The sequence below is a fragment of the Trachypithecus francoisi genome, unplaced genomic scaffold (genome assembly GCF_009764315.1).
Source record: "Trachypithecus francoisi isolate TF-2019V2 unplaced genomic scaffold, Tfra_2.0 Lachesis_group11, whole genome shotgun sequence".
NCBI lineage: Eukaryota > Metazoa > Chordata > Mammalia > Primates > Cercopithecidae > Trachypithecus > Trachypithecus francoisi.
In genome coordinates this window covers 21384901-21407772 of record NW_022681456.1, presented here as the reverse complement: position 1 = coordinate 21407772, position 22872 = coordinate 21384901, and the positions used below count along the sequence as shown (strand labels likewise).

Here is a 22872-nt window from a genome sequence, read left to right as displayed (position 1 = left end):
GATACTCTGTCTCAAAAATAAATAAATAAATGAATAAATTAGCCAGGTGTGATGGCATGCATTTGTAGTCCTAGCTACTCAGGAGGCTGAAGTGGGAGGATCTCCTGCGCCTGAGAGGTCGAGGTTGCAGCGACCTGTGACAGTGCCACTGCACTGCAGCCTGGGTAACAGAACAACACCCTGTCTGGGGAAAAAAAAAAAAAAAACAGAAACAAAAACAAGCTGTTAGCTTTGATGCAAAATAATGTTTTTGGTTGTTGTTGTTGTTGTTGTTGTTGTTGTTGTTTTAAGCAGGCTGGCCGGGTGCTGTGGCTCACACCTGTAATCCCAGCACTTTGGGAGACCAAGGCAGGCAGATCACCTGAGGTTGGGAGTTCGAGTCCAGCCTGACCAACATGGAGAAACCCTGTCTCTACTAAAAATATAAAATCAGTTGGGCGTGGTGGCACATGCCTGTAATCCCAGCTACTCGGGAGGCTGAGGCAGAAGAATTGCCTGAACCTGGGAGGTGGAGGTTGCAGTGAGCCGAGATCACACCATTGCACTCCAGCCTGGGCAACAAGAGATATACTCCGTCTCACACAAAAAAAAAGCCGGGTGTGATGGCATGCATTTATAGTCCTAGCTACTCAGGAGGCTGAGGTGGGAGGATCTCCTGAGCCTGGTAGGTCAAGGCTGCAGCGACCTGTGACTGTGCCACTGCACTGCAGCCTGGGTAACAGAGCAACACCCTGTCTGGGGGGAAAGAAAAAAAAAAAAGAAACGTAAACAGGCTGTTGTTAGCTTTGATGCAAAATAATGTTTTTGTTTTTTGTTGTTGATATTACTGTTTTAAGCAGGCTGGCCGGGTGCAGTGGCTCACGCCTCTGATCCCAGCACTTTGAGAGGCCAAGAAAGTGAGAACCTGTCTCCAAAAAAATTTTAAAAAGAAGGAAAAATAATAAATAAAACAGGAAAAAAAAGGAATACTTAGAACCTTTTCTGATGCCTTGTGACTTTCAGAATTTAAAATCCCCATTGCAGATAAAGCCGCCCACAGCGGAAGGCCGGGAGCAAGAGAGGGGGCTGAGGGGGGGGACCTTGCTTCCACTGGAGCTGTAGGGCGGGAAGGGGTGTTGCGGTCAGCAGAGGGCACCCTTCGCCTGCGCCGAGTAGCCTTGGACCAGATGCTGGCTCAGATCTATAACTGCTCCTGTCTGGTAGCCAGGCCTGCCCAGATGTACAATGGCTGGAATAAAGGGTTCTTGGAAGCAATTTGTTACAGGTACCCTGTGGGCTGTGGCTGGCTGTGGCGCACATGAAGGTTGTGTGTCAGACCTACTCCCTGGAAATGGCCCGTGGCTGCACACAGGCACCTTGGCTGAGAAGCTGCACGGTCCTGCTTTCACTCTCCTCCCCTGCTCTGTCCTGTCTGCTTCCACCCAACTCTTCAGGCCACCAGCCCCCACCTCTTGTGACCACCCCCAGCCCAGCGTGTCCTCAGCCCATCTCCTGTGTCGACAGGTGAAGTCCCGCGTGGCCTTTGGGAAGCCCCTGGTGGAGCAGGGCACAGTGCTGGCGGACATCGCACAGTCGCGCGTGGAGATTGAGCAGGCACGGCTGCTGGTGCTGAGAGCTGCCCACCTCATGGACCTGGCAGGAAACAAGGTAGGGGCAGGGGCACGAAGGGGCCTCCCAGAGGCAGAGATTCTTCCTCCTCATTCAGCAAAGCATGAGAGCCTGGCTTCTCGACATTAGAAACTATTTCACCTCTACTTGGAGCTATTTTGGCAGTTTTTCAAAAATTGAAGAAGAGAGGACTGGCCTTTGTGTTTTACTGACCTGGTGAGCTACTTAGTCCAAGGCAGTGGGTCTGATGGGGCCACAGCGCCCCTGGGTGGCCCTGGACTCCCAGGGCCATTGGTGGAGGTGTTGGACAACCTAAGGATAAGTAAGGGAAAAGGGACCCTCTACTGGCCTTCATCTGAATATTGAATTAGCAAAATAGAGGCTTATTTTCAAGTGTGACATTAGTCATTAACTAAGGCTCTTTTTAAGCTTTTATTTATTTATTTTTTGAGACAGGGCCTCACTCTGTAGCCAGGCTGGAATGCAGTGGTACATCATGGCTCACTGAAGCCTCGCTTTCTAAGTAGCTGGGACTCCAGGCGCACACCTCCATGCCTAGTTAATTCTTTATTTTTTGTAGAGACCGGGTCTCACCATGTTACCCAGACTAAGGCTCTTTCTAAGTGCCTGTGATGACCAAGTACAATGCCATGTTGACCGTGCTTTGTCCAGCCTTCTGTGGGGCAGCCTCTACCCCTACCCAAGATCCTCAGCCGTCAGGGACCAACCCAGGTTCACAGTTCCTGGTTCTTTGACACTGGCATGCTAGATATGGTGGAGGCTGCTGGGTGTCCCCCTTGAACACCCTGCCCCAGGGCAGATCACTGTAGCTCGGTTTCCCAGAGCCCTGACTGGCCTTGGTCCACTGCTGCTTGGAGGCAGAGCTGGCCATGACCCTGAGCAAAGCACAGGCCCCTCCCCCTTGTCCCTTCAGTGTGTGCTGGCTGTTCCCCGCCACCTGGGAAGACAGCCACGTTCTCCCCGCACTTGCTTCACATCTTGCAACATAAGATAGTAGTTGCCAACATGGCACCCTTCATCCCTGGTTGCTGTCTAGCTGTATACCAGGCAGGGGCAGCCTCACCCAGCTCACATCAGCGAGACCTTGGGGCCTCCGTTGTGGACCCTGGTGTTTGACTTCCTCCTGGGAATCTGATCATTATTCCAAGCTTTCTGCCTCGGGTCTTTTTTGTTGTTTGGTTTTTTGTTTTGTTTTTGAGAGATGGAGCCTCGCTTTGTCGCCTAGGCTGGAGTAGAGTGGCATGATCTCGGCTCACTGCAACCTCTGCCTCCCGGGTTCAAGCAGCTCTCCTGCCTCAGTTTCCCAAGTAGCTGGGACTACAGGCATGCACTACCACGCCCAGCTAACTTTTGTATTTTTTAGTAGAGACTGGATTTCACTATATGTTGGCCAGGTTGGTCTCGAACTCCTGACCTCAGGTGATCTGCCTGCCTCGGCCTCCCAAAGTGCTGGAATTACAGGCCTGAACCACCACACCTGGCCTGTTGTTTGTTTTTGAGATGGGGTCTCACTCTGTTGTCCAGGCTTCAGTGCAGGGTTGCAGTTTTGGCTTACTGCAGCCTCGACTTCCCAGACTCAGACAATCCTCTCACCTCAGCCTCCCGAGTAGCTGGGACTACAAGCACATGCCACCATGCCCAGCTAGTTTTTGTATTTTTAGTAGAGATGGGGGGCGGGGGGTTCTCACTCTGCCACCCAGGCTGCCCTTGGGTCTTTTATAATCACATCTCCTCTTCCTTACAGGCTGCAGCCTTGGATATAGCCATGATTAAAATGGTCGCCCCATCCATGGCCTCCCGAGTGATTGATCGTGCGATTCAGGTGAGCACAGACTAGACAGTTGGCTTATTTGAACCATCAATACCAGATGCCAAACTCCCCTGTCTTCAGCCACCCAGCCTCCCGTAGACCCTGGCAGACACCCTGTGTCACCCACTCACCATGCATGCAACTTTCCTTTTCCTCTTCAGAATGACCCAGCAAGGTGGGGGGTGCCATCCTACCCCCATTTTTAATGTGAGGAAACAGGCACAGAAAAGTAAAGTGACTTGTCCAGGTCACTGAGCTTGCAAGTAGCTGACCTCAAATTCACATGAACTTGGGTTTTCATAAGCCCGGAGCCCAGGCTCTTTACCATGCAGGGAGGCCGCCTCCTCAGATCCTAACCCCCGGCCCCAACATGGGGCAGAAGGCACCTGCAGAGTGGACCTGGGGAGTCTGGAGGCCGTGGGATGGCAGGTGTGGCCCCACGGAAGCCCTATGGAATATTAGTGATTGTGTCACATAGGTGCCACAGGGGAAGTCCGGGAAGATGGTTGTTATGGCCCATCAAAAGCAAGCTATCATTCATGGGGCCCTCAGAGACAAGGGCTGACCCAGGGCCGCCTCCCTCCACCCTGTGTCTGCCAGGCCTTCGGAGCGGCGGGCCTGAGTGGCGACTACCCACTGGCTCAGTTCTTCACCTGGGCCCGAGCCCTGCGCTTTGCCGACGGCCCTGACGAGGTGCACCGGGCCACGGTGGCCAAGCTAGAGCTGAAGCACCGCATTTAGAGGCTTGGGGCTGCAGGAGCCCAGTGTCCTGGCTGGACCAGCCGTGCTCAGATCTGTCACTGATGTGCCTTGAAAGATCCGGTGCGTGTGGCTCCTGCACCCTGCTCAGCAGCTGTGTCCCGGGACAGTCAGGGTGTGCTCAAGCTTTCTGGTTCTCCACAGAAGACATCTCTGCAAGAAGCCTAAATTCTGTTTCAGGCCAGGAGGAGGGGATTTGCTGAGGGCCAAGAGGGTTCCAGGACAGAGTCTGGAAAGCTGGTCTTCGGGCTCTCAGTCCCGGGCTGGGCAGGCACGGTCACTTCACTTCAGCCTCTCAGTCCCTCTCTCTGCCTGTGGGAATCTGGACACCTTCTGGGAGGCCTCTTGAGGCTGTGGGACGTGCTTGCTCTGGCAGCTGCAGGGTTCCTGTCTGGCCTCCCTGGTGAGCAGAGGGGTGGCCACGATGGGCAGCGGCCTGGAGACCCAGGGCCTGGGCGCTTGGGAAAATGGAATGCAACCCACATTGTAAAGCCACTGGCATCTAATTATCTTCATTTGAACACACAGCACAGAACACTCATTTAAATGTTGTTTTGGAAAGGGGTTTTGGGATCACAAAAGAATAAGAAAACACATCTCAGAGGCTTTGTGGACTTCCTGTGTCATACAAAGAGAATCGAGTAGAGAGGTTCCCTTCGTGCCTCCTCCCGCCTGTCTTTCCTTGAGGTCCAAGCTGCCATCTCAGTCTCATACATGCTGGGAGCGCAGAGGCCACAGGTCCGATAAGTCCCGAGTTGGCTGCCTTCCCTCACTATGTAGCCCGGGGCTCTGTACTCATATACACTTCATCCAGGAGCTGGCATGTGAGGCCCCTGCAGCCTCCACCTGCTCCATAGTCAGAATCATATCTGGTGGAACAGGAGGTGGTGGCGCTTTCGCCATTACACTTTGGAGCGCAATCTCTCTTCTCTGAGGAAAGTGGAAACGCTCACTCACTTGCGGTCTGAGCTCCTTGAGAAACCCGGCGACATGCAGAGATGAGCCAGGGGCAGTGAGGACCCAGCCTACTGGTCTTATAACTCGTGGTGGTGTAGCCAAAACCTGTCACAGGTTAGACCAGACGGGCAGGGACCATCCCCCCGGCTGCCACATTGCTGAGGTGACCCTGTGGGAACCGCCTTCCCTGAGAACGGCCAGCCAGGACTGCACCCCTACACTATCGGCACCACGAGGGGCCCGTGAATGGCTCCTCAGACCCGTGTGCGCGGGGGTGTGGGGAGGCAGGTCCCCCTTCACCACACTTGAGAAACTGCTTGTTACTCAAGGAAGTTAAACCCTAAACAAATGCCTGTCACAACGCAGCTGAGTGCTCCCTTAGGCTCCAGGAGGAGAGGTTTTCTTCAAAAAAGGGAAGTGGTCATGGCCTGGCCTGTCTCGTGGGCCTAAAAATGTCTTTCGTGACCTCTGAGGTTAACCTTGCCTGTTCAGTAACGCAACTGCAGAGAGGAAAATGAGAGTCAGGCTGTGGGCACCCCCACATCTCCCTCAGATCCTCTGCCTTGAGGGCTGGAGGCCCTGGGGACCCTGGGAATGCTGCCTGCAGACAGGCAGGTCCCTGCAGGCCCTCCACCTTTGCTAGATGATTCTGCCCACCACTGTTGCGGGAGCCCCAGCTCTGCGCCCAGCATGAGTCCAAGCCTTGGGGGAATGAGCAAGTAAACAAATCAGGCCAACTGCTGGCCTTTAGGGGTTTGCATCTCAAGTAGGGGATGGTGGTTAGTGCCCTGGAGGCCTGGGCGCATGATGGGGCAAGCACTGCTGGGGCTGGAGGCTGAGGGGAGGACTCTCTCCAGAAGAGGTGTCTCAGCCAAACCTGCCTGACAAGAAGAAAGGGCAGGCTAGGTGCTGCGGGTCACACACATAATGTCAGCACTTTGGGAGGCCAGATGGCATCTGGGTGCCAAGACCTGTGCTCGCCAGGGCCTGATTTCAGATACTGTGGAATGTCAGATCATTCCACAACAATCCTACAGAGGCTGCAAAGAGACAATTCCAGGCAACTTGTCTGGGCAGGTCCGCTTCAAGACGGCAGCTGGGAGTGACACCGAAAGAACAGGCTCCAGCGATCTCTGCTGCATGTCCCCATCGTAAGTCCCCTGGGGTTGTCTGTCACCACCCAGGGCTTCAGAGTTCCCCAGGAATGCCTTGGGCGTGCCAGAGCTGTCACTCAGAGACCCCTCTGGTTGGTATTTCTGCTGCCTTCCTTGCTGTGACATGGGTGCAGATTTCTCCCCTTCATCCATTTTACCAAAATAGATGCACGTTGGGACAGGTGAGTCCCGGACTCCAGGGGCCTGGGGCCCACATCTGCAAGTAACCTGGAACAGGGTTTCTTTTAATCAAGTTGACTGAGTGGAGAAATGGCCCAGGGGATTTTCTATCCTATCAGCGTTAGACAGATGACACAGTGCTGAAGAGCTGTCAGAGGTAAAGGTGGACACTAAAGTGGTAGGGACAGGTTTTTATTTATTTTTCTGAAACAGAATCTCACTCTGTTGTCCAGGCTGATGTGCATCGGTGCCATCTTGGCTCACTGCAACCTCCACCTCCTAGGTTTAAGCAATTCTCCTGCCTCAGCCTTCCAAGTAGCTGGGATTACAAGCATGCGCCACCATACTTGGCTAATTTTTGTATTTTTAGTAGAGACAGGATTTTCCCATGTTGACCAGGCTAATCTTGAACTCCAAACTTAAGTGATCTGCCTGCCTCAACCTCCCAAAGTGCTGGGATTACAGGCGTGAGCCACCGCACCCAGCAGGGACAGGTTTTAATCAGTCATAAGTCATTGCCATAGGGAGCAGGGCCCAGTGGGAACTGAGCTCCACTTGGATTTGTGCGTAGGTGATGGGAGGGGTGGTGTTTGGGAGGGGGGCTCAAGAGTCAGGAAGGGGAACTATAGAGAGCAGGAAGGAGCATGGTTGGCGTGACACCTGTCTGGGTTTGCTAACTGGCTCTTAGGGTTAGGCTCCTGCCCTCCCTCGGAGGCTCAGGGACAGGGTTCATCTTCTAATGTTGCTGGAACAAACAGTAACTTCTTTCAGCAGCTTTGGGCTTTCTCAGGCAGGTATGGGCATCCCAGGGATGTGGTCTTGAGCTGTTGGACACCATGTAACTGTTAAGTCTTTTCATGAGAGTATGGGGATGTGGACTTAAGCATTTGTGTTGAAAGTCTGCAGTTTTTCTAGGCCAAGTTTGAGGTCTAGTGGAGATGGGAGCTTAGAGGGAGGCTGGCGAGAGTGTGGTCAAGGAGAGAATTTTCGTCAGGGCTGTGGCTCTGGATTCAAGTGGCCCAAATTCAAATGGGTTTAAATCCTGGCTCCGTGACAGAGTAGCTGGGCAACCTTGGGAAATGTTCCTTCATCTTAGAGACTTCGATCTCTCGTTTTATTTATTTATTTAAATTTTTTTTAGAGACAGAGGTCTCACCATGTTGGTCAGGCTGGTCTCAAACTCCTGAGCTCAAGCAATCCTCCTACCTCGGCCTCCCAAAGTGCTAGAATTACCCCACACCTGGCCAGATTTCTCATCTGAAAAATGAATAGACCAGTCCTTGCCTCCCAGAATCACCTGAGGATTAAATGGGATGATGCATGGCTTACCATAAGCCACAGCACACACCAGCTGTTCCTGTGTGGCTGGAGTCAGGAGCAGGACCGGCTAAAGAGGAGGTCTCGGCTATGCTCACACTGGGGTGCAAGCATGTGGGGCCTCATCTGGGCTGAGGACTAGCCTGGACCAGCTAAGATGCCATGCTTCTCACACTTAACTAGCAAAGGAATGCCACTGAGATCAGGTTAAAATGCAGAGTGTAGTGTGGTGGGCCTGCTTTCCTAACACACTTGCAGGTCATGCTCCTTGTTTTGGGACCCACTTTGAGAAGTAAGGGTGAGAAAGGCTTGACTTCCCTAACCTGATACCCAGGGGAAGGATAATGAGCGGACACCACCTGGCTGGAATCATAAGAGCTACTGGGTATTTAGTACATACCAGATGCCAAGAACTATCTGTATATTATTATTATTTTGAGACAGAGTCTCACTCTGTCATGTAGGCTGGAGTGCAGTAGTGTGATCTCAGCTCACTGCAGCCTCTGCCTCCCGGGTTCAAGTGATTTTCTGTCTCAGCTTCCTGAGTAGCTGGAGTACAGGCGTGCACCACCACGCCCGGCTAATTTTTGTAATTTCAGTTGAGAAGGTTTCACCACATTGGCCAGGCTGGTCTTGAACTCCTGACCTCAGGTGATCGACCCGTCTCAGCCTCCTAAAGTGCTGGGATTGCAGGCATGAGCCACTGTGCCCAGCCAGTTATTTTGAACTCTCTAACAATTGGCAGATCCTTTTATTCTGCCCCTGCTAGAGATGAGGAGACAGAGATTCAAAGGAGTTGCACAACTTGCCTAAGATCACACAGCTTGTCAGTGGATTCAAACCTAAATTCAGAAGATCCTGGAGCTCTTTCTACTCCATGACATAGATTGTTAAGATCACCTCCTGAAAGGTACTGGCCTCCTCGCCTAGGAAAGGAGGAAGATGATGAGGCTCATGTCACCAAAGAGAACGTGCTGTGCCCTCAAGAAGCGCATGAGCTTCTGATACTTCCAGAATAATCTCCGGGATGCCCCCCCCGACTGCCTCTTAGGGGGTCAGGCTCCACCAGGGGGTGTCTGCCCTGTGCCCTTGGCTGCATGTGGGGTGTCGAGCCAGCTGTGTGTCAGAGAGAGAGAGACAGAGAGAGAGAGAGAGAGAGAGAACATATGCAAACAAAGAGGGCAGAGCTGGGGCTCAGGGCTGACCACATTTTTCCTCCTACCTGTGAGGGCAGATGTCTTACTGTTTTTTGTTTTGTTTTGTTTTTGAGACAGAGTTTTGCTCTTGTTGCCCAGGCTGGAGTGCAATGGTGTTATCTCGGCTCACCGCAACCTCCACCTCTCGGGTTCAAGCGATTCTCCTTCCACAGCCTCCCAAGTAGCTGGGATTGCAGGCATGCACCACTACGCCGGCTAATTTTGTATTTTTAGTAGAGACAGGGTTTCTCCATGTTGGTCAGGCTGGTCTAGAACTCCCAACTTCAGATGATCCACCCACCTTGCCTCCCAAAGTGTTGGCCACTGCGTGAGCCACTGCGCCCAGCCAGATGTCTTCCTGTTAAAATGGAGCTTTGAATTCCCCACCTAACATAATTGTTTGCAACAACAACAAAAAAGAGCTTCCATACACTGAGTCAGTGTCCCAGAATGGGGACTAAACAACCAAACATCTAGAATCTCACCAGTGACCCTGAAGGAGACCTCAGTCACCATCTTTGTTAGAGAGCAAGTGGAACTAGCGTTTTTTTAAGCCTAAAAACACATCAGTTGTGCCCTAACAAAGGTTTCAGAGTAGTTGAAAGCTAAGAATTTGAATATCTTAGAGGAAGTTAAGTGGCCTGAGGTGTTTCCACAGAAGGTCTCAGCACCGAGAGAATGCCTGTGCTTCTGCGGGCCCCATTCCTGCCAGTGAGCCCACAGACAAGGGGCGATGAAAAACCAGGAAACAGATGGAAAAAACGTGGAAGAGAGGAAAGCGCTCTGTCAGGGCGAAATCTTGGTTGAGAGTTAAGCCAGTGAGCCCACAGACAAGGGGCGATGAAAAACCAGGAAACAGATGGAAAAAACGTGGAAGAGAGGAAAGCGCTCTGTCGGGGCGAAATCTTGGTTGAGAGTTAAGTTTTAGTTCATGCTTTGGAGAGACTGAGCCACAAGGAGCCATAATTATATTAGGGTTTCAGCACATCCAGGTGATCTTTGTCTGCAGTATTTGCTTGAGGACGGTGTGAAAGCAGCTGAGGCCGGATGCGGTGGCTCACGCCTGTAATACCAGCATTTGGGAAGGCTGATGCGGGTGGATCACTTGAGGCCAGGAGTTTGAGACCAGCGTGGCTAACATGGTGAAACCTTGTCTCCACTAAAAATACAAACATTAGCCAGGCGTGGTGGTGCATGCCTGTAATCCCAGCTGCTTGGGAGGCTGAGGCAGGAGAATTGCCTGAACCCAGGAGGTGGAGGTTGCAGTGAACTGAGTTGGTACCACTGCACTGCAGCCTGGGCAACAGAGAGAGACGCTGTCTCAAAATTAAAAAAAAAAAAAAAAAGCACCTAAGGAAGGCTACTATGGTCACAAAAGACTTCCCAGAGGATGGGACTTGGGCTGGATCTTGATAGGGAAGATTTCCGTAAGGAGAGAGGGCAGGACATGGGTGGAAGAGGTGTATCAACAGTAGGGCACCAGGGATGAGAGAGCTGCTGATTAAGGTTATGGTGAGCACCACAGACCGCAGACAAACCAGAATAAATGAACCTGTGGACCAGCGTGTCCTGCACTGAGACACACACCACGCACACCAGCAAGGACGAAGCATGTTGCCCACACGGTATCGATGTATGTGACTGTGGATAAGTCAGCTCATTTTCTCCTTCCCCTCCCCACAACCAAGTTTACTGCTGCTCCTGGCTCCCCCATCCTGGGGAAGAGCACATGGTAGGAACCTCAGCACCCCCTCCACTCCTCTCTCGCCCTCATCTCCACACAGCTACCTGTTAATTCCACCTTCATGCTCTCTCTGCCAACTGGGCCCTCCTCATCTGTCTGGCTGCGGCCTGCCTCCCCTCTACAACGGAGTTTCCATGCAGTTCTCAGAGGAATCCCTCGAAGGCAAATGTGCAACCTCTTCACTTCCAGGCTGAAAGATCTTGGTTAAGAGAAATATTAGTACAAGCTATTAAAACAGGAGGCGGCCGGGCGTGGTGACACATGCCTGTAGTCTCAGCATTTTGGGAGGCCAAGGTGGGCCGACTGCTTGAGCCCAGCAGTTCAAGACCAGCATGGGCAACATAAAGAGACCCTATCGCTACCAAAAAAAAAAAAAAATTAGCTGGTGCCTTAGTCGGTTTTCATGCTGCTGATAAAGAAATACCGGAGATGGGGCAATTTACAAAAGAGGTTTAGGCCAGGTGCTGTAATCCCAGCACTTTGGGAGGCCAAGGCAATTGGATCACCTGAGGTCAAGAGTTCAAAACTAGCCTGGCCAACATGGTGAAACCCCATCTCTACTAAAAATACAAAAATTAGCCAGGCGTGGTGGCATGTCTTTAATCCTAGCTACTTGGGAGGCTGAGACAGGAGAATCGCTTGAATCTGGGAGGCAGAGGTTGCAGTGAGCAGATTGCACCACTGTACTCCAGCCTAGGTGACAGAGTGAGACTCTGTCTCACAAAAAAAAAAAAAAGAAAAAAAGAAAAAAGGAGTTTAATGGACTTATAGTTCCACATAACTGGGGAGGCCTCACAATCATGGCAGAAGGCAAGGAGGAGCAAGTCACGTCTTACACGAATGGCAGCAGGCAGAAAAAGAGCTTGTGCAGGGAAACTCCCGTTTTTAAAACCATCAGATCTCATGAGACTCATTCACTATCAAAAGAACAGTGCAGGAAAGACCCACCCCCGTAATTCAATCACCTCCCACCAGGTTCTTCCCACAACACGTGGGAATTGTGAGAGTTACAAATTTTAGATGAGATTTGGGTGGGGATGCAGCAAAACCGTGTCAGTCAGGCATGGTGGCATGCACCTGTAGTCACAGCTACTCAGGAGGCTGAGATGGGAGGATCAATTGAACCTGGGAGGTCAAGGCTGCAGCGAGTCGTGATTGCACCACTTCACGCCAGCCTGGGTGACAGTGAGACCCTGGTCTTGGGGAAAAACAAGACTGCAGCGAGTCGTGATTGCGCCACTTCACTCCAGCCTGGGTGACAGTGAGACCCTGGTCTTGGGGAAAAAAACAAAAAGGAGGAAGCTACAGTGATGAAAACAGTGTCATACTGGCATATGAATAGAGAGATCAATGACACAGAATATACTGTAGTTCAGAAATAGCTACTTACAGCACTTAGTAGTAAAAAGATGACTGGCAGGATGTATTTGTGCCATATATGATAGACAAAATGTTAATTGCCTGGATACATATAAAGTACCTACAAATCCATTTCAGAAAGACCAACAATCCAATAGAAAAGTGAGCCAGAAACATGAGCAGCTAGTTCATAGCAGAGGAAACGTGCATGACTTCATCTAGGCAAAAATGCTCAAGCTCACTTGTAAAAGACAAGCAAATTAATGTGGTAGCGAAATGCTGCTTTTTTGTCTCTCAGATTAGCAAAGGTAAACAAAAATCCTGAAACTTCTACTGGTGAGGGTGTAAGGAAACTCAGACATGACAGGGAGTGGGGCATAAATTAACCAAATTTCTTTGGAGGGTAATATAGTCCTATCTGTATTTAAATTGTAAATATTCTTTGTTCCATTTCTACTAATTTCTTTTTTTTTTTTTTTTTTTTTTTTTGAGACATAGTCTCTATCACCCAGGCTGGAGTGCAGAAGGTAAGTCTCCCAGATTCAAGCAATCTCCTGCCTTACCTTCTGGAGTAGCTGGGATTACAGACACTGCCACCACTCCTGGCTAATATTTTTTCTTTTTTTTTTTTTTTTGTATTTTTAGTAGAGACGGGGTTTCACCATGTTGGCCAGGCTGGTCTTGAACTCCTGACCTCTAGTGATCCACCCGACTCAGCCTCCCAGAGTGCTAGGATTACAGGCATGTGTCACCGTGCCAGCCTCATTTCTATTAATTTCTTAAGCAAATCAAGAACATACATTGTGGCATTGTTTGTAGTGGCAAAAGATTGGAAACAACCTAAATGTCCATCATAGGAAATTCATGAAATAAAACTACTTCATGTATCCAGAGGAATACCATGAAACTGTCGAAGAGAATGGAGACATATTCCTTATGTGCTGTGACAAAGCGATCTCCACACACAGTATTAAGGGAAAAAAAGGACCTGGCGCAGTGGCTCACTCCTGTAATCCCAGAACTTTGGGAGGCCGAGGCGGGCGGATCACCTGAGGTCAGGAGTTCGAGACTAGCCTGACCAATATGACGAAACCCCATCTCTACTAAAAATAAAAAAATTAACCAAGTGTGGTGGCATGCGCCTGTAATCCCAGCTACTTGGGAGGCTGAGACAGGAGAATTGCTAGAACCTGGGAGGTGGAGGTTGTAGTGAGCCCAGATGGTGCCAGCCTGGGCAACAAGAGTGAAACTCCATCTCAAAAAAAAAAAAAAGGTGCTGTTGGGAAGGGGAATTTGGGGCCTGCATGGCTGCATTCAGAGAAGGAAGGGAGTCTTGCTTATCAGATTATCTCTGCAGCTGATCTCCAAACCTATTTCCCTTCTTCCTGACACACAGGGCCACTCATTTCCCAGACTCTTGCATGGAGGCACGGTTGTGTGATTGAAATCCAGCCAGGCAAGCAGGCTCAGCCCACGGAAACCTCCCCTGGGCCACCCTCCATGCCATTTCTTCCTTTGGTTTGTGTGGAATGGGGCTGAGCCCCAGGATGACTTAGGTGGAATCTGGTATTCAAATCAGAGTATCGCAAAGAAAGGAGCCTGGGTCCTTGAGTTCCCAGCTGGAGGAGAATTCCAGGAGTCCCCACCTGTTGGAAGCAACATGAGCAGGGACTTCATTGCATTTCCACTGGAATTCTGGGGCGTCTCTCTTGCAGACAGTAATTAGCTGTAATATCCCTTTGGCATCGTATTGGCCCTTAAAAGCAAAGCAAAACAAAATTCACACACTCTGCAGGCCTTCTTTGGCCCTGGAATCCACATTTTGCTTTAGCCAAACTCTCTGGCCTCAGCTCCAGGGGCTCCAGCCACAAACAGCTCCCTGGACGCTTGTTGCCTAGATGTGCCCCTTTTCTGCAATTCTCTGCTGTCCAAACATATCTCTTCTGGCACAGCTCAGCTCCTGTCACTTCTCCTGGCACAGCTGAGCTCCTCTCACCCACTCCTCTGGCTTTTCCTGACATTTATCTGGCTGAAATGCACACATTTGACTGGGTATTCCACCTCCCTTCCCAGCCAGTGTCCTCTGTTCCTTCTTGCATGCCCAGTGCCCAACCCCAGCATGTCCCTAGAAAAAAAGAGTTCACAAAATCCTTACATCCACCTGAGAAGAGTTAAGAAGCAAATCATGGCTGGGCGCGGTGGCTCATGCCTGTAATCCCACCACTTTGGGAGGCCAAGGCGGGCGGATCACGAGGTCAGGAGATCGAGACCATCCTGGCTAACATGGTGAAACCCCGTCTCTACTAAAAATACAAAAAATTAGCCGGGCGTGGTGGCAGGCGCCTGTAGTCCCAGCTACTTGGGAGGCTGTGGCAGGAGAACGGCGTGAACCCGGGAGACAGAGCTTGCAGTGGGCCGAGATTGCGTTCCAAGACCCTCCCTGCCCTGGCCCTGGTCGCCTGTCCCCCTCTCTCTCCCCTTGTTAACTGGGCTGCATTCATTCTTTCCATTTCTCTAACACGTGCCATGTCCCATCTCCTGGCCTTTGCCCTTGCTGTTCCCTCTCATCATTCAGGTCTCATTGTCGTTTCCTGACCATGGTACTTACAAAAACAGTGCCCTCTGCCTCATCCATGTCACCTCGTTCATTTTCATTTCCGAAATGATCTCGCTTTTGGATTTACGGCCGGTCTCTTCCCCTGGAGCATCAGCCGGGGAGTTCAGGGTCGCCCTGGCTCGGGCCTGTTCACATTGGGATCAAAGGCACACTTTGGGGGCTCGACCAAGGCGAGCTGCGTTCGCGGGGCCAGGTCTTTCCGCACACGTGGAGGGCGGTGGCGGGTGCGGAGGCGCCGCGCGAGCCGGGAGGCAGCCAAGGGCAGTGGATACCCGCTCCGCCTGCATCAGCTGCGCGCCCCCGCCCAAGGATGGGGAGACGCGGCCCCGCCCCAGGCCCGCCCCCGCCTTCCCATTGGCGGTCGCGCGGGGCGCTCTTTGGCCTTGAGACCCTAGCCCTGCACTCCGTCCGCTCGCCGCCTGCTAGCCTGCTGCCATGTTGCGTGCTGCCGCCCTCTTCGGGCCCCGCCTGGGCCTCCGCCTCTTGTCAGCTCCCGCCACCCAGGCCGTGCCCGCCCCCAACCAGCAGCCCGAGGTCTTCTGCAACAAGGTGAGCCCCCCGGCCCGGCTCACGCTTTGTTCTCCGGCCCAAGTTCCCGCAGGCCCCGCGCCGCCGTGGGCCTCAGTGTACCCATCTGGGGCTCGAGGGGCTTGCAGAGGCTGAGCTGGAAGCACATCTACCCCTTCCTCTCCTGCAAGCATTTTAGCCCCTTCGCCGCCTCTGACAGTCCCCGTCTCGTTTCCCCTGACTTGGGCCCCCGCTCCGTCTTCGCCCAGCCTCGGTCTGTTTTCCAGCGCCAACTCTCGGGATTCCGTTCCCCCCACGGTCCTTGGCTTTCGGGTCTCCGCAGGGTCCCCACCCTCATCCACTCAGAAGACGCGGCCAAGTCCCTCTTTGCGGGAACTTTTCTGTCTTTTCCTTGGTCATCCCCTTTATCCCCTGACTCATGCCCTCATCCAAGGAATTCAAAAGGAAAAACCAGGAAAGAGGTGATTTGCAGCCAGCGTTCTCCAGTTCGCCAAGGGCGAGGCCACGCCAGTGGGCGCTCGACTGCTTCCATCGCTGGGAGTGGGGAATCCTGGAGGACCTTAGGCCCCAGAGCGCCGACCCCAAGGGGTGTCCGCGGCTTGCAACGCCGGCTTCGACCAAACCAAGGAGGAGCTTTCCAGGATAAAACCGATTCCCGTGGTCCATTTATTGATTGCTCAATCAGTAATACTTTGGAATATTTTTTATTTTGATCTTTGAGTTTGGGCAAAGTTCTAGACTTCACAGAGGCTGAAACTGGTATTGAAAGAGTTTGTTTTGTTTGTGCCAGTGCATGTGGGCTGCTTTCTCTGACTTAAGCTTTTTCTCCTATAAATGGTAAGGGGCTCAGAGGGTGAGGTTCACACAGGTCCTCATCAACCGGTCACTTCATAGTTAATCACAGCTCCTGTCCTCTCTGCACAGCCTTTGTGCCTGGCACTGTTCTAAGGGTCTACCTGTTTTGCAATTTAAGGTAATTCTTACAACAGCCTCAGTAGGTAGGGACTGTAATTCTCCATTTTATAGATGAAGCGACTGAGTTAGAGAGGTTTAGTGACTCACCTGAAGACCAAAGTCAGTGGCATAGTTGGGGTTCACAGCGGAACTTCCAGGAGTAAGCCCCTGACCAGAACATTCCATAGTATGTTGTGACTCTGGGTGGGAACAAAGGGAACACCGATCCTCTGGGACTGCTGCTGATTTGGGATGCTGTAGAGCTGGCTCCTAGCCAGCTGCTTTCAACAGCACACCTGCTGGTCTGGACCTGAGTGTGGCTGCAAATCTGGATATAGGTGATGGGTAAAGCCATATGCGTGTGATTTTAGGGGATGTTACAAAAGTCATTTGCAAGGGAATTTTTAAAAGGATAAAATAAAATGTCTTTTGTATAACACAGGCTAAAAAGGCAGCAGCTGTGGCTCCCTTGGCAGCCTGTGCAACTGAGGAGTTCATGCTTGGAAGACTTGAGCATCAAAAGATCTAGCAGAGGCCAGGAGCAGTAGCTCATGCCTATAAATCCCAGCATTTTGGGGTGAGGACTTGAGCCTAGGACTTCAAGACCAGCCTGGGCAACAGCAAGACCCTGTCTCTAGTCTCTACTAAAAAAGTAAATTAGTCAGGTATGGTGGCACATGCCTGTAGTCCCAGCTATATGGCAGGCTGAGGTGGAAGGATCCCTTGAGCCTAGGAGTTCCAGGCTGCAGTGAGCTATGATTGGGCCACTACACTTAGTCTGAGCAACAGAGCAAGACCCTGTCTCATAAACATCCTCAAGGAACAGCCATCACACTAGGAACCCTTGTGGCCACAAAATCTGATTAAGATCTTTATCCTTCATCACATGCAGGTGAGGCAGCTGGGTCCAGAGGTGCACTCAGGCCCTTGGGTAACACTTCCTGTTCTCCAGATTTGCTCTGTGGGTGTAGGCTGGAGGAGTCGAGCCAATTCCCGTGGTTGCTTTTCTTTATCAGACTTTTTGAGATCATTAAAGTAACACATGCCCACTGTATAAAATTGCAGAGGACTGACAACTCTCTGGACACAGTCGGCCAAGGTGGTTCATGCCTGTAATCCCAGTGCTTTGGGATGCCAAGGTGGGAAGATCGCTTGAGGTTAGATGTAAGGCTTCAGTGAGCTATGATTGTGCCACTGCACTCCAGCCTGGGCAATGGAGCAAGAACCCATCTCTTAAAAAAATAAGTAAATAAACCTCTCTGGATACTCCATTGTACTCCCTCCAAGAGCACTGTGAACAGGTGGGTGTGTCTCTTGTAGACATTTTTTCATTTACAAGTGCCTGCAGCAAGAGAGAAAGAGAGAATGCAAGCACACCAGAATTTTGTTTTTTTTTTTTTAACATAAATGAGATGCAACCACTTATATTCTGAAGCTCCCCGTCTCACTGAAAAATGTACCTGGGTTATCATTCTGAGTACGTTCAGATCTTATTTAACCCTTTCCAAGGACTACAGAGCATTCCACTTTGGCGGCACCACGCTGGAACTGGCCCTCTTAGAGCCCCCTGGGCTGTTTGCTGTGTGGCCTTGATGCCGACTCAGCAGGAAAGAGGGATGTTGTGTACAGCAGTGGACTCTGCACCTCAGCTGCCTCATCTGTAAAATGGGGTAAAATGGCTGGGTGCAGTGGCTCACACCTGTAATCCCAGCACTTTGGGAGGCTGAGGCGGGTGGATCACGAGGTTGGGAGTTCGAGACTAGCCTGGCCAATGTAGTGAAACCCTGTCTCTATTAAAAATACAAAAAGTAGGCCGGGCGCGGTGGCTCAAGCCTGTAATCCCAGCACTTTGGGAGGCCGAGACGGGCGGATCACGAGGTCAGGAGATCGAGACCATCCTGGCTAACACGGTGAAACCCCGTCTCTACTAAAATATACAAAAAACTAGCCGGGCGAGGTGGCAGGCGCCTGTAGTCCCAGCTACTCGGGAGGCTGAGGCAGGAGAATGGCGTGAACCCGGGAAGCGGAGCTTGCAGTGAGCTGAGATCCGGCCACTGCACTCCAGCCTGGGCGACAGAGCGAGACTCCGTCTCAAAAAAAAAAAAAAAAAAATACAAAAAGTAAGCCGGGTGCGGTGGCTCAAGCCTGTAATCCCAGCACTTTGGGAGGCCGAGACGGGTGGATCACGAGGTCAGGAGATCGAGACCATCCTGGCTAACACGGTGAAACCCCGTCTCTACTAAAAAATACAAAAAACTAGCCGGGCGAGGTGGCGGGCGCCTGTAGTCCCAGCTACTCGGGAGGCTGAGGCAGGAGAATGGCGTAAACCTGAGAGGTGGAGCTTGCAGTGAGCTGAGATCCGGCCACTGCACTCCAGCCTGGGTGACAGAGCAAGACTCTGTCTCAAAAATAAATAAATAAATAAATAAATAATAAATAATAAATAAAAATACAAAAATTAGCCAGGCATGATGGCGTGCCTGTAATCCCAGCTACTTGGGAGGCTGAGGCAGGAGCATCACTTGAACTTGGGAGGCAGAGGTTGCAGTGAGCCGAGATCATACTACTGCACTCCAGCCTGGGTGACAGAGCGAGACTCCATCTCAAAAAAAAAAAGGGGATAAAATTCCATCTACATCACCGAGTTGCTGGGAGGACCAAATGGGGTGAGGCTTCATGGCCGCTGGTGCCTCCATATTGATTGCAGCCTTAAGCAGGAACTGGGATAATAGTGACACTGTGAACTTGCAGTATCTTGGTGATCAAACTCCATTTGATATGGATGCTGTTATATTTGCAGTTTGTTTCCTGAAGGGGTGAGCTAGGTTGTGGTAAAGTAGAATGGGAGTTTGGGGTGAATTAAAACTTGCATCTTTATTCTTACTCTCTCTTTCTGTTTTTGTTTTTGTTTTGAGACAGGGTCTCTCACTGTTGCCCAGGCTGGAGTATAGTGATGCTCACCGCAGCCTCAACCTCCCAGGCTCAGTCAACAAATTACCCTCCTACTTCAGCCTCCCAAGTAGCTGAGACTACAGGCATACCCCACCACACCTGACTAATTTTTGTATTTTTTATTTTATTTTATTTTATTTATTTGAGACAGACTCTTGCTCTGTTGCCCACGCTGGAGTGCAGTGGTGTGATCTTGGCTCACTGCAACCTCCACCTCCTGGGTTCAAGTGGTTCTCCTGCTTCAGCCTCCTGAGTAGCTGGGATTACAGGTGCCCACCACCACGCCTGGGTAAATTTTTTGTGTTCTTAGTAGAGATGGGGTTTCACTGTGTTGGCCAGGTTGGCTGGTCTTGAACTCCTGATCTCAGGTGATCCACCTGCCTTGGCCTCCCAAAGTGCTGGGATTAAGGCGTGAGCCACTGTGGCCAGCCTAATTTTTGTATTTTTTATAGAGATGGGGTTTCGCCATGTTGCCCAGGCTGGGTATTGAACTCCTAGGCTCAAGCAGTCTTCCCTCCTTGGCCTCCCAAAGTGCTGGGATGACAGGTGTGAAGCACTGAATTAAAGAGAGAACTGACAGAAAGGCAATTAAGGATGGATTTCCCGGCCAGGCGCTGTGGCTCACGCCTGTAATCCCAGCACTTTGGGAGGCCGAGACGGGCGGATCACGAGGTCAGGAGATCGAGACCATCCTGACTAACACGGTGAAACCCTGTCTCTACTAAAAATACAAAAAAAATTAGCCGGGCGCGGTGGCGGGCGCCTGTAGTCCCAGCTACACGGGAGGCTGAGGCAGGAGAATGGGGTGAACCCGGGAGGCGGAGCTTGCAGTGAGTGGAGATCGCGCCACCGCACTCCAGCCTGGGCAACAGAGCGAGACTCCGTCTCAAAAAAAAAAAAAAAAAAAAGCATGGATTTCCCAGGGTAGGTGTGGTGGCTCACAGCTGTAATCCCAGCACTTTCGGAGGCCAAGGTGGGAAGATTGCTTAACCCCAGGAGTTTGAGACCAGCCTGGGCAACATAGCAAAACCCCATCGCTACAAAAACTTTTTTTTTTTTTTGGAGACGGAGTCTCGCTCTGTCGCCCAGGCTGGAGTGCAGTGGCGCAATCTCGGCTCACTGCAAGCTCCGCCTCCCGGGTTCACGCCATTCTCCTGCCTCAGCCTCCCAAGTAGCTGGGACTACAGGCGCCCGCCACCTCGCCCGGCTAGTTTTTTGTATTTTTAGTAGAGACGGGGTTTCACCATGTTAGCCAGGATGGTCTCGATCTCCTGACCTCGTGATCCGCCCGTCTCGGCCTCCCAAAGTGCTGGGATTACAGGCTTGAGCCACCGCGCCCGGCCATCATCACCTATGTTCTATCAGGCCCTCTACTGAGGACTTCTACCTGCATTTCACCCTTCATCCTACCTGCAACTCTATAAGCCATATGTCTTATATGCTGTCCCATCTTGCAGGTGAGGAAACTGAGGCTCAGGGAGGTCAAGTTCACATTAAGTATAACTAAGGGCATGCTGTGTGAAGGTTGGGCAGGGCAGAATTTGAAACCCACTTTCAAACTTATAACCTAGTGTGAACTTGACCTCACTAACTGATGATCAGACCATAAGAATGTATTAATAAACATTTAAGGGACAATTGAACAGAATTTTAAAATCAGAGAGGGGAAGCCATGTTTGTATTGTTCACTTTTGCATTCCTGGCACCTAGCACCTTGGCATAGGATCACTGTTGGGTAAATATTTATTCAATAATGAGTGGTTGCCATTTATGAAACCATGTATACTGTTTTGTGCTCCAGAAGTGAGGTAAAGGGTTGCTTAATGGGAACCCAGTATTTCTACTCAAAAGTGCCTTATTGCAAAGTATTTGGTAGTTTAAAAGAGTGGGAACGTGGGGACGCATAGGGAGTGGTGAAATTGGCCCAGGGACAGTCCATTGCAGGAAGATAGAGGTTGCCAAACTGTAAGCAGAACGACAAGTTGAAACCGCGCCTGTCTGGCAAATAGTCCAGAGTAGAATCGAACCTCCATCTTTGAAGTGGTGAAAAAAGGCCCTGGGATGGAGGAGTGGGGTGGAGGGCTAGCGTCGGTTAGTCTTTGTTCAGGAGTGTCACGAGCAAGTCTTGGGAGATGGCTGCCCCTCGCCTTGATCCCCAACTAACCTGGGGTTCTGGATGATGTGTGGGGAAGAGGAAATGTATGTGGCATTCCATGTTTGTCTTGGACTTTACTCCCTGGAATCTTGTAATACAAGCAATGGCATCTGCTTTCCATCAGACTTAATTACCTAGCAGCAGATTAGCAAGTGAAAGAGCACATGCCGTTGGGATCCCAGGCTGCAAAACCCCACCATTAGCTTGCACACTCTGGGAAAATAAGGTGTTCCAGGGACGGGGATTTCCTAGGTAACATGCCCAGTTCTTTCATGCTTCAAAGCTTGAACTGAAATCTTTCTAGAATGTGTCCTACCTTCTTAAATCAGAACTAATGAACACAGTTTAGCCTTTCATTGGAGACCCTGGGCAGATGATAACCACCCGTTGTCTTGAGGTCTGGGGGTGGTAGCCGGAATTTCATTCTCTCGCCTCCGCCCCCAAGGTCCAGCTGTCCTGCTCTGGGTCCTGTCCCAACTTCTGAGCCCCTCGGCCACTACCATCACCACTAAGTCTTTGCCTGGCATGGAGAACAAGATATCCAAGGTGAAGAGGGATCCTGTTACCCTCTAACTCAGTAGTTCTGATTTCTACACAGTAATCTGCCGCATGTTTGCAAAAACGCATGGGAAAGGATTCGCCACAGTTGTTGCTGGAATGATGATCACTTGCCCTAAAAGTGCATTTGTAGGAAATCGTTAAATAAACCATGGCCTGACTGTGTTGAGGAATGCTGTGTGGCTTAACATGAGGCAGAGCTGCCTGTGGAATCATGTCCAAGACAAACTAACTGAGAAAAACGGGTTAGCAAATAGCTAGTCTATTACCCCCACTTAGAAAGGACACGGCAGTGTCCGGGTTCCCCGGTCTCCTGGGTCCTCCCAGCACCAAGTGCAGATCCTGGCACACAGTGGGTAGAATTGCGAGCCCCCCCACTCTCCGCTCACCTACACCCTGCAGCCATATCAGCCCATTCAGTTCCTCCTGTCCCCAGGCTCTTGCTAGCAGTCACCCTTCAGGTCCCCGCTTAGCGGCACCATCTGACCCCTCAGCTGGCCAAGCCTCCTTCCGCTTCTCACTTGCTTGGTTTTACTTGTTTACCGCACCCTCTCCTCACCAGGACTTCAGCTTCCAGAAGCCAGGACTTGGCTGTTGGACTTCCAATGCTGGAGTGGCCAGGGCTGTCAGTGAAAGCTTATGGAATGTGTGGGTGAATGAATCCAACTTTTACAAAACAAAGTGAGACGTATTTATTAAAATATGTAGGAATTAGAGTGTTTTGATAGAAAATCTTTATGTTTTGCCAACAGTCTAGATTGAAAGTGTCAACTCCAGACATCACTCTGCTTCTAGAAACTATAAAGAGGAAGTGGGAGCTAGGACGCCCCCACCCCGCTCAAGAGTGTTATGTGTGTTATGTAAGTTGAGCTTCGGGTTTCCGGTCAGGAGGTTATAAAGTATCCCACCCCGCCCAAGAGTGTACGGGTTAAGTGCATTATGTAAGTTGAGTTTTGGGTTTCGGGTCAGGGGGTTATAAAGCATTTGGCCCAGAGTCTGCACT

At 51.1% G+C, this 22872-nt stretch overlaps 2 protein-coding genes across 7 annotated transcripts in view; both read left to right on the top strand.

The window, feature by feature from the left end:
- The window catches only part of ACAD10 (acyl-CoA dehydrogenase family member 10), a 72669-nt gene extending 67863 nt beyond the window's left edge, over positions 1-4806 (top strand). For 4 of the 6 annotated variants that reach the window (XM_033220571.1, XM_033220570.1, XM_033220569.1 and 1 more), the window contains 3 exons: positions 1504-1647; positions 3374-3451; positions 4040-4227. In XM_033220571.1, coding sequence (XP_033076462.1) covers positions 1504-1647; positions 3374-3451; positions 4040-4180 — 363 coding nt within the window. In that variant the 3' untranslated portion in view covers positions 4181-4227. Of the gene's footprint in view, positions 1-1503; positions 1648-3373; positions 3452-4039 lie in introns of all 6 variants that reach the window. The other 2 variants (XM_033220565.1, XM_033220568.1) reach the window with 2 other exon arrangements.
- A 10261-nt stretch (positions 4807-15067) lies between these two features.
- ALDH2 (aldehyde dehydrogenase 2 family member) overlaps positions 15068-22872 on the top strand; it is a 41642-nt gene continuing 33837 nt past the window's right edge. The window contains exon 1 of the mRNA XM_033220564.1: positions 15068-15271. Within this exon, the coding sequence (XP_033076455.1) occupies positions 15158-15271 (114 nt within the window). The 5' untranslated portion in view covers positions 15068-15157. The remainder of the gene's footprint in view (positions 15272-22872) is intronic.